Source organism: Bison bison, unplaced genomic scaffold, assembly GCF_000754665.1.
Source record: "Bison bison bison isolate TAMUID 2011002044 unplaced genomic scaffold, Bison_UMD1.0 scf7180017864304, whole genome shotgun sequence".
NCBI lineage: Eukaryota > Metazoa > Chordata > Mammalia > Artiodactyla > Bovidae > Bison > Bison bison.
The window spans coordinates 12401750-12412647 of NW_011494876.1; the positions used below are offsets into that span (position 1 = coordinate 12401750).

The window sequence follows — 10898 nt, forward strand, 5'->3', positions numbered from 1 at the left end:
ATAACATCTTCACTCTAGCCCAGTGTACTAGACAAATACCTGACTGAGAATATACACGTGTCTATATAAATAGACACCACCAAGGGACTTTCACTACCCTGTACTAATATTAGTTCCCTTCCACCTTTTGGGACTGGGGAGATTTTTAGGGGCCTTTTGGATCCCTCTCTCTTTCTCTCCCTCCCTCTCTACCAACAAATACCTGAATACCTACTACCTGCCAAGGACTATGACAGACTTTAAAGATGTAAGAGGGAACAAGGCAGGTAAGATTCTGGACCTCTTACATCTTTTGTTTTCTGGAAAGAAACAAGCCAGTTATGACATAAAATATTTTCACATTGTGATAAGTACTATGAAGAAAATAATCATGGAGATGACAGCCCCGGAGAAGGAATTCAGAAGTGGTGACACTTAAGCCCTAAGACCTAAAAGATGAAAGGAGCTGGCTGTGCAAGAAGTCAGGGTAAAGAGTGCCCCAGGAGGAAGGAAAAGCACATGCAGTCTTGCAGGCAGCAAAGAACTTGGGTGTTTGAGACTAAATGAACAATGCCGCTGGAGCAAAATTTCCCTGGGATTGTGGCAGGAGGTGTAGTGAAGGGGGAATCGAATGGATATAGTGAGTCATGAAGGGCCCGTAGATGCTGACAAGGAACTGGATCTTAGGACCAATAGGAAATCACTAAATTTTAGTGTCTAATAGGTTGCAGGAAATTACTTCCTCTTTAAGACCACTCTTGCTGCAATGTGAAAAACTGCTTAAGGCTGGTAAGGGTGGAAGCTGGGATTTCAGGTGGAAGACAACTAGACAACAGCAGGTAAGACATGATGATGGCATGGCTTGTGTTAAGAAAGGTCCTTGCGAAAATTAATGACCCCATGTCAATATTTGTGCAGAAAGAAACCTCTATGATTGCGATGCAAAAATTTCAGATGAAGGATATTGTCTTGTCCTAGAATGCACTTTGGGGGCAGGGGGAATTGCTGTTGAAGAAGTCAACATGAAAATAAATATTTGTTTATTCTAGATATAGGAACTTACAATCTTAGCACACATCGTTAAATGCAAAATATTATTTCCAAAATGTAATTTTCAATTTCATTTTAGTTTAGATGATTAGGAACTTTCTGAGGATACAACACACATGGCTTGACAACTGGAGGAAAAAAAAAAAAAAGGGTGTCCACGCAGAAAGAACAGCCAGGGACAAAAGCAACGGGACAAGAATAAGACTGCCATAGTAAAGGACCAGAAAGTAGCCCAGTGGCTGGAGGAGTAAGTAGCCATCAGCACAAGGTATGTGGTCCATTTTTAATCAATGACCAGGAGATGGCTTCTCACTCATCTGTCACCTCCACACTGCCCGTATATCACACAACGACGGTGTGCTCAGTCTCAGTTGCTTCTATCCATGGGATTTCCCAGGCAAGAATACTGGAGTGGGATGCCATTTCCTTCTTCAGGGTATCTTCCGCACCCACGGATGGAACCCGCATTTTCTGAGTTGGGAGGCGTGAGCCACCACCAGGGAAGCCCTATATCACGCAGTAGCCAGGAAATTAAAAAAAAAAAAAAAAAAACTAGCAGAGTAAGGTATAGCTACCTCGCGCTACAGTATTTTTCAGCTATCTCACAAGAGCTGATAAAAACTCCATCCACTTCCAGCGAACCAGGAATAGAAACACTAGTTCTAAAGAGAATTAGCCCATCGTCTAGAGAGTGCCTGTGTATTCCCGACGGCTTCACGATAAGGCTCTTTTCGGTTTGATCACCGTCTTAAGGCCCCTCCCGGCACACCCTCAAAGATCCACAATTTTGGAAAATTCTCAGGAATCTCCTCCTGCGAGCGGTTCGTCAAGCCACTCCACACGTAGCCTTGCCTCCCCAGCCTTGGGCCCTCCAAACTAGAAAGCGGCGCCTCTTCTCCAGCCGGAGCAAACCAGCTCTCCTAGAAAAAGCGAATGTTCACAGACTAAAACCGCAACATCACTTCCGATCCCCGGCCCCAGCCGCCGCTTTACACCGGAAGTCGCCGGCGTGACGTGGCCAAAACGCCCGTCGGGGGCGTGTCCCCGTAGAGCCAATGGGCTCTGTCCACCTCCCTTCTCTGTCACCGTTTTGTCGATTCACGGCCTGTGATGTAAGAGGGAGGCGCGGAGGGAGATTAGGAATCCAAGAGGGGTCAGGCGTCGCCGTCGCCCTGAAGACGGAGGAGGGGCAAGATGGTTTACATCTCGAATGGTGAGTTGAAGGGGCAAAGTGGGCGACCTCCGTGCTGGGAAGCCGGACCCCGGGTTTCTTCCATCCTCGCCCGCCGGCCTGGCACCGCTTTCCCGGGCACGCCCCCCGGCCAAATGGAGCTGGGGGCGAAGTCGCCCCGGCCTGCAGCTCCTCAGCCGATCGTCCCTGAGCCGGCGGCGGGGCTGAGGTCCCCTTGATGACTGCTATGCCGAGCGTCCGGCGATCTCGCCCTCCTGGAGCTTCTGCTTGTGGGTCTTGAAAAGTGGTCTTTCCTTTTCGGGCGTCAGTGTCCTTAAGTATTAATAGTGAAGACCACAGTGTTTACACCATCTGCGTTGCGCTATGCCTTTTTTAAAAGAGTCGCTCGTGTGTCCACGCATTCAGTCTCTATATCGCCTTATCCGGGTGAAACGTATTGTCTGTTTTGCGGGTGGAGACTTAGCCGCAGCCGGATTAATTAGTTTGCCCAGGATCACAGAAGTAGTTCTGATGGTTTATTGGGGTTTCTAACGCCGGTAGGCTGACGTCAGCTTCCTTGCGGTTATCTACTATGCTGCCTCTTTCCGTAACTTGTAAGAGCCTGGACTAAAAGCTTTGGATAGACTTTTTCCTTACAGGTGAGAGAGAGCTCGTCATGCAGGTAATTTTCTGCCCTAATATCAAGGGGCATAGGGAGAAACAGCACTCCCTGTGGGAACAAGCTGATTATTCCTGGAATGGAGAAGCTGAGAGAGACTTAATTCAGTGGTTCCCCAAAGACAGTGAATGGAAAGAAAGACACAGTATGACTGGGAAAAATGTCAGAACTGCCTGCCCAGTTGTTTGACTCAGGTAACACAAATGTCCTAGTGCCCTCTTAACTAGTTCTTGGATCACAGGAGCCAGGTCCTGGTTTCGTTTGAATCATCTGTTTATCTTAAGAGGCTATGAAGACACTGTAGTCTGAAGTCTTCTGGCTGAGCACACTTTGCATTTCTTTGCTTTTCAAAATCTCTCTTCTGCTCCGAAACTCAAAAGTTTCGTCTTGGTTTTAGGCACTTGCAGACTTCGTGTTACATCCTTTGTGGTTAAGGCTGGCAGCTTCTATTATTTACTGACTACTTACATATATTTGTAGCGTGTCTTATGTATGCCTTGTCGTCTTTCATCTACATAAATGAAGTCTTATTAGGGCCTCGAATCTCACTTGTATAGTTGAGAAATGCCAGTTGCATTCAAGCCACTTATTTCTGTCTGAGGAGAAGTTTCTGCCTTCAGAAACTGGGAGAAAAAGCACAAAAAACTGAATGGTACAAATGCATTCAATAGGCTCTTTAGAACTGCATAGGAAGAAATTGACCAGTTCTAGTTAGATCTCTTTTCTTAGAAGGACTGTATCAGTATTTCATAGGTGACAAAAATTTTCTCTGTCAGATGACTTTTTCTTTTTCCAATAATTCTGTATGATGACTAGTCTTGGAATGCTTTTTCTTAGAGAAGGAAAATGTCTCAATGATGCAGAGCTAGTAAGAGGCCGAACAAAGCCAGTCACATACTGTTGGTATTGTTCAGTTGCTCAGTCATGTTGGTGTCAGACTCTTTGCAGCCCCATGGATTGTAGCCCACCAGGCTTCTCTGTCCATGGCATTTGCCAGGCAAGAATACGAGAGTGGGCTGCCATTTCCTTCTCCAGGGGATCCTCCCAACCCCAGGATCTTCTGGACCCAGGGATCGAACCCATGTCTCCTGCATTGCAGGTGGTTTCTTTACCACTGAGCCACCTGGGAAGCCCTCACACTGTAGTAGCCCCCTTTTCTCAATAGCTGTGTAAGAGCTCAGATTCGAGTGGATACTGAAAGTAAGCTGGTCTGTAAAAGAGGAAAAGTAAGCTGTAGCTGGGGGTGGGGGTGTGTGTGGGGGGTGGCAGTGAGTGTGGTGAAGCCCAAAGCCCTTGGGAAAATGGAGAGAACATGTAGTTGACAGATGGCTCTTCTCTCACAATATTCTGACCTGTTGATTGACAAGACTGAAACTCTATAGAGTATTCACTTTTCCTGATATAGCTTCTATTATTTAAAGTGGTTTGAAAAGTAGATGCATTTTTCTGTTAGATAAAACTGGAGTCTGTAATTAGGATCAACAGCATTCTGTTAAAGAAATAGCCATAAGCCAAATGTTCTTTAGTACTTCAGTTCAGTTCAGTTCAGTTCAGTCGCTCAGTTGTGTCCAACTCTTTGCAACCCCTTAGAGCACACAAATTTTTTGACTTTTAGGAATTTTAACATAACAACTGTTATGTGCTTATAAAGATTTTAAGAGTATGTATAAACAGTCTTTTTATCTAGGCAAGAGACTTTGCAAGTGAAAGAGATACTCCAAACACATTTAGGAAATGGAAGTGGTGTGAGCATTCTTTATACTCATTCATCTCATTTGTTTCCTCAAAATGCTTGAATAAACAGATATTTGTACACCCATGCTCTTAGTAGCGTGTTCACAGTAGCCAAAACATAGAAGCAACCCAAGTGCCCATCAATAGATGAATGGATAAACAAAATGTAGTATATGCATACAGTGGAATATTCATCAGCCTAAAGGAAGCGTATTTTGACATATTCTACAATATGGATGAATCCTGAAGATATTGTACTAAGTGAAATAGCCAGTTGTTAAAGTACAAATAGTGTATGATTCCTCATACAAGTTTCCTAGAGCAGTCAAGTTCATAGGGACACCAAGTAGAATGGTGGTTTTCAGGGTCTGGGGAGCGGAGAGATGGGAAGTTGGTGTTTAAGGGGTGTGGGGTTGTTTGGGGAAGATGAAAACGCTCTGGAAGTAGCTGATGATGATGGTTGTACAGTAATGTACTTAATGCCATAGAATTATACACTTGAAATGATTAAAGTGATAACATTTTTTGTGTATATTTTACCTCATTAAAAAAAAGAAAACTTCTTGAAATATTACCCACCAAAAATTACAAACTATCAGATCAGATCAGTCGCTCAGTCGTGTCCAACTCTTTGCGAAACCCATGAATCGCAGCACACCAGGCCTCCCTGTCCATCACCATCTCCCGGAGTTCACTGAGACTCACGTCCATCGAGTCAGTGATGCCATCCAACCATCTCATCCTCTGTCGTCCCCTTCTCCTCCTGCCCCCAATCCCTCCCAGCATCAGAGTCTTCTCCAATGAGTCAACTCTTCACATGAGGTGGCCAAGGTACTGGAGTTTCAGCTTTAGCATCATTCCTTCCAAAGAAATCCCAGGGCTGATCTCCTTCAGAATGGACTGGTTGGATCTCTTTGCAGTCCAAGGGACTCTCAAGAGTCTTCTCCAACACCACAGTTCAAAGCATCAATTCTTCAGCGCTCAGCCTTCTTCACAGTCCAACTCTCACATCCATACATGATCACTGGAAAAACCATAGCCTTGACTAGACAGACCTTTGTTGGCAAAGTAATGTCTCTGTTTTTGAATATGCTATCTACGTTGGACATAACTTTCCTTCCAAAGAGTAAGCATCTTTTAATTTCATGGCTGCAGTCACCATCTGCAGTGATTTTGGAGCCCCCCAAAATAAACTCTGACACTGTTTCCACTGTTTCCCCATCTATTTCCCATGAAGTGATGGGACCGGATGCCATGATCTTCGTTTACTGAATGTTGAGCTTTAAGCCAACTTTTTCACTCTCCTCTTTCACTTTCATCAAGAGGCTTTTGAGTTCCTCTTCACTTTCTGCCATAAAGGTGGTGTCATCTGCATATCTGAGGTTATTGATATTTCTCCCGGCAATCTTGATTCCAGTTTGTATTTCTTCCAGTCCAGCGTTTCTCCTGATGTACTCTGCATATAAGTTAAATAGAAGGCATTATTTGACATATGAAAGGAATGACGTCTAGATCACAGAGCTTCTCTTCCCCAAACCTTTCCTTAGGACCATATACGCATAACAGACTTCTCCTTGCGTAGACTATTTGGAACAGCGAACATGTGAAAATTGAGCTTATGATTGTTACCCGACTGATTAAGTGTAATGTTTCTTGTGTTAGGGATTTGTAGCACTAACCAAAGTTTCTTCATTCTTATCTGCAGGACAAGTGTTGGACAGCAGGAGTCAGTCCCCATGGAGATTATCTTTTATAACAGATTTCTTCTGGGGAATAGCTGAGTTTGTGGTTTTGTTGTAAGTATAGCAGTGCTGTTAACAGCCCTGATATTTAAGTTGACAGGGGTACATTAGAGACATTACGGTGGTATCTTAAACAAGCTCAGCTTTCCTGAAGCAGTTTTCAATTGTGAATTTTATTAATAGTTTTTCTAAGAGAGATGAAGACCTGTACACTGGTAAAACTCCCCTCAAACACCTTGTATGATTATAAATATCTTCTTGAGTTGGTAAGGTTGACCATGACTTAGCCCTCGTGGTAACCATTTCAGCCTGCAGCTATGGGGCCAGACCAACTCCTTCTGTTGCCCAGTGACATACCTCACTTTCTGTACGTGCAACTATTATTGCACAGTATACATTGAGTAAACAAGGGGAATTAGATCTTGAATTTTAAGAGCTCCCAAGCCATAAACATTTTTTCTTAAATGAAGGATTAGCATCAATACACAGGATACACATAATTCACCATAATTTCAAGCAATTCTTAGTTAAATTCTTTTTTTTTTGGTCTTTCATATTCTGTTTTATGAAAATTTTTCATCAACTACTAAAAATTCTTACTCATCCAAAATTTAAACATACATTTGAGTGTCTCATGGGCCAAGAACTGCAGAGATGTGGGAGATAGTTTCTTCATTGACTTTAATGTCAGTAAATACTTTCATTTTACAAGGGGCCTTGGGGGAGGGCATGATGGTGGGAGGTGGACATCAGAGGAGGTTATTCCAGGTGGGAGAGACACAAGAAAGATGGCAGAGGAGTTTGAAAATCAGCCTATGGTATTTACACTTAATTTGATGGTAGCTCTGGTATATAAAGTTTAATCTGATGGCTGCATGTAGCATAAATTAAAAGGGTAAAATGGAAGAGACTACCATAGAGAAATACAACAGGGGACAGAGAGGCCTAAGTTTGGTACTCACTGCAAAACTTCTTTGCAATCTCTTACAAATTTCACCTCCATATTGTTTATTTAATTAATTTAGTTAAATTTTAATTTAATTTAGTTAAATCCTTTCCCCTTTACAAATAAAATTCCATTTAAATGAATTCCCAGAAAGCCCTGTGCCTCTGGCATACCACCTCAACCCCTCCTTCCCCAGGGTAACATTAGGTAAGCTTTTGGCACAGGAAATACACATGCAGTACTTTAAAAGCAGTCTCTGGGGCTTGACAATCAAGACAGAGCAGAGGAAGAAAGTTGGAGTTGACTCTGGTTTCAGAGTCATTCGTAGACTCTGTCTAGAAGAGTTACAGCAAATCAGAAAGACAAGGGATGGTAGCTTCAGCACAGAACACAGCATACTATGTTGAAACCTGTGTTTGTGATAGATGGTGTTGTCTAGCTGGCCTCAAGAAAGGGAGCTTTGGAGCTAAGTTAGTTTAGTCTTCCTCCCACAAAGATGATAGTTGAAGCCATGGAAATTTTACAGTGTTGAAAGTGGATCTTCTGTTGTTTTCTGCTCCTTTCAGTTTCAGAACTCTGCTTCAACAAGATGTGAAAAAGAGAAGAGGCTACGGAAGCTCATCTGATTCCAGATATGATGACGGAAGAGGGTATAACTTTTTAAATTAATAAAAGATGTTTTTACCCCTCTGTGTAATTTATTAAATTAAAAATAGGCAGACAGACATATTAGGCTCATTTAAAGGCTTAAATTCTGTTTACAAAATTAATGCATTATTGTAAATCAAACAAGTTGCCTCTGATTTGATAATCTGAATTAATCTGACAAAGCTAAATGTATCAAATATCCAATGGGAAAAGTCTAAATTAGAGATTGAAAAGTGATGGTCAACATTAAAATCTAGAGATTTCACTTCAGAGTCTATAGATTTCCAGCTGCTAATGGAAATCTCAAGATCCAGCAGCACTGGGTGAGGCTTGTGTTTCCATATGGCTAAAATAAACTGGAGTTGGGTTTCAGGTAGGCATTTTAGGAGCTGTTGTTCCATTTATCATAATTCTTGCTTGACTCATGTATGTAATGTATCTATCTGGTCTCTTTCAGTATTTGAATTTTCAACTCAGATCTAAATAAATGGTAGTTCCTATTTTAAATTAAGAAAAAGATCTATTTGAGTGTTTGAAAAGAACCTACTAAACAGTAGAAATTAACTTTTCTTATCTTAGGCCACCAGGAAACCCCCCCAGAAGAAGAATGGGTCGAATTAATCATCTGCAGGGCCCTAATCCTCCTCCAATGGCCGGTGGATGAGGAAGGTAACTTACAGTCTGCAGTTCTCCAGAGATTTCATTTTGAAAATGCCTCCTTAGGAAGGCTGTCTTTAGGAAAATAGATGTCACAGCATTTTATACTCAGATGTCTTATTTGGAAAAATATTTATATCTTAACCCTTGAAAAATTATCTTTTGAATCAAAATGTCTTTTAAAGAAAGTTTTATAACATGCAATGACTGAGTTTTTCATACAGATCCGAATTACCAATTAGTAACTATTATAATGTTCTCTTTTAGGTAAATGTCTGCTCTAAGAAGCAGACAACTGGACGTGCACATTAATAGCAGAAGGAAACCATCAAGAAATGGAGTATGGATCATGCTGGACAAGTTAGATGAATGTGTACGTCTAAACAAGGATTGCTCTGTGTCCTCACAGACGAATGAGGTCATGCTGGGAATTCCCTCCGCAGGGATCTGGCATGACTGACACGCAGTTCTATAAATGCACGTTTGTCTCATCTTTTTTGTATTGTCTGTGAAAGTGTTAATATAGTTTTAATAAGTAAATATTTTTAGGTTACAAAGCTGACTTCTCAACTTCTCATCTTTATAAAATTAAAACTCAAAAAGCTGCAAATTTGAAGGAAAATAAAAGACTGTATATTGATTACTATTAGTGTCACCTTTTTCAACTTATGAAATATTGTTCGTTGTTGGGTTTTTTGTTCTCATTTATAAATAAATCACTGTGCTTATTTCAGTAGTATGCATATGATATCTATACTCTTGAATTAATTTTAAATCTTAAAACCTATCTGTCCCATGGATCTTTAATACAGTATGTCTTATTTGCTACCAAATGTAGTTAGCAGGGTACTTATAAAGCCATAATCAACAGACCTGAGCTACAGAATGTACGTTTCATAAATGGTCTTTAAAATTACGGACTTCAGTGCTATCTGCCAATTTTAGTTCTAAAGATGCTACCTGTTGGCTTTAACCCCATCTGAATCCAGGTAACTCTTCTTTCACTAGAATGTAAACTATTCGGTTAGGGATTTTTCTTCTTTATCCCAGTGCTTTGAACCGTGGCTACATGTAATAGGCACTGAAATAGTTATGAAAAAATGAATAGTACAGACAATTCTGTGTGTCTTTGGATCCAAGGTGTTCAGGTAAAAGTATTTTTGTATCCATTTGTAAGCATTTATTCAACTCTGCCTGGAAATGGGAGTGGAGGGGCATTAATACACTGGTTTGTATGAAGACCGGATCACAGGAGGACAAGATTGGAAGCAGGGAAGTGCGTTCAGAGGATGTTGTGTTCTAAGTGAGACAGTAGATTGGACTAGGTAATGGTGGTAGGAATGGAGAGGTGGTTGCATTGAAGGCATATTTGAGAGACTGTGGGATTTGCTGATGGATTTGGTTGTAGAAGATGTGGAGGGCTGAAGAAACAAAGTGAAACTGGATGGTTTAAGTGAGAGTAGATATATGGGGGATCAAGAGTTCCATCTTGTGTATGTTTGCAATATCTTGTAGACATCTAAGTGGAGATACTAAAGAAGCAATTGGTTATCAGGGAGAGATCCAAACTGGAAATACATATTTGGGAGTTCTCTTCATATTTAAAGCCATGAAACTGGATCAAGTCTTACAAGGAGTGTAGGGAGAGAGAGAGATGTGTGTGTATTTATATACATACATACATACATACATATATATATATATATATATATATATATATGTATGTGCCCTAACTCTCCAGGGAATACTAACATTACTAACATCCGAGGCTAGACTGAGCACAGCCAGTGAAGTACGAGGAGAACTAAAATTATGTACGTTATCTGAGAAGCCAGAAGAAACACATGTGAGGTTTAAGCGAGATGCTAGGTATCCCCGATTCAACAGCAAGTACACAAAACAAAACACAAGTAGGTGGCCGACACGCTGCAGCCATGACCAATCGCATCAGCATCCGCCCAATCCACTCCCCACCCCGCCCGCTCCGGGCGGCTCCGCCTCCGCCCTTCCGCCTTCCCGGAATCCTCTGGGCCGACGCCTGGCGGCCACCTTGTCTGTGGGCTGTCGCCCAAAGAGGTATCGTCTGCGCAGAGACCAATTCTTTGGCACTCGCGTCGCGTCACTGAAGCTAGAGACTGCAGGGGCGTCGGCGGCCGACATGACCCAGGCGGAGAAGGGAGAGGCGGAGAACGGGAAGGAGAAGGGCGGGGAGAAAGAGAAGGAGCAGCGCGGGGTGAAGCGACCCATCGTGCCCGCGCTGGTGCCGGAGTCGCTGCAGGAGGTGAGGCGGCG

General features: G+C 42.3%; 2 protein-coding genes across 2 annotated transcripts in view; both read left to right on the forward strand.

Moving 5' to 3' along the window:
* Positions 1 to 2112: 2112 nt before the first annotated feature.
* On the forward strand, positions 2113 to 9343 carry LOC104997108 (selenoprotein K). Its single transcript, XM_010851671.1, has 5 exons — positions 2113 to 2242; positions 6319 to 6409; positions 7868 to 7951; positions 8529 to 8618; positions 8874 to 9343. Exons 1-4 carry the CDS (start codon positions 2224 to 2226, stop codon positions 8611 to 8613), a joined length of 279 nt encoding a protein of 92 aa, XP_010849973.1. The 5' UTR covers positions 2113 to 2223; the 3' UTR covers positions 8614 to 8618; positions 8874 to 9343.
* A 1286-nt stretch (positions 9344 to 10629) lies between these two features.
* Positions 10630 to 10898, forward strand: part of ACTR8 (ARP8 actin-related protein 8 homolog (yeast)) — a 15508-nt gene continuing 15239 nt past the window's right edge. The window contains exon 1 of the mRNA XM_010851672.1: positions 10630 to 10887. Coding sequence (XP_010849974.1) covers positions 10765 to 10887 — 123 coding nt within the window. The 5' untranslated portion in view covers positions 10630 to 10764. The remainder of the gene's footprint in view (positions 10888 to 10898) is intronic.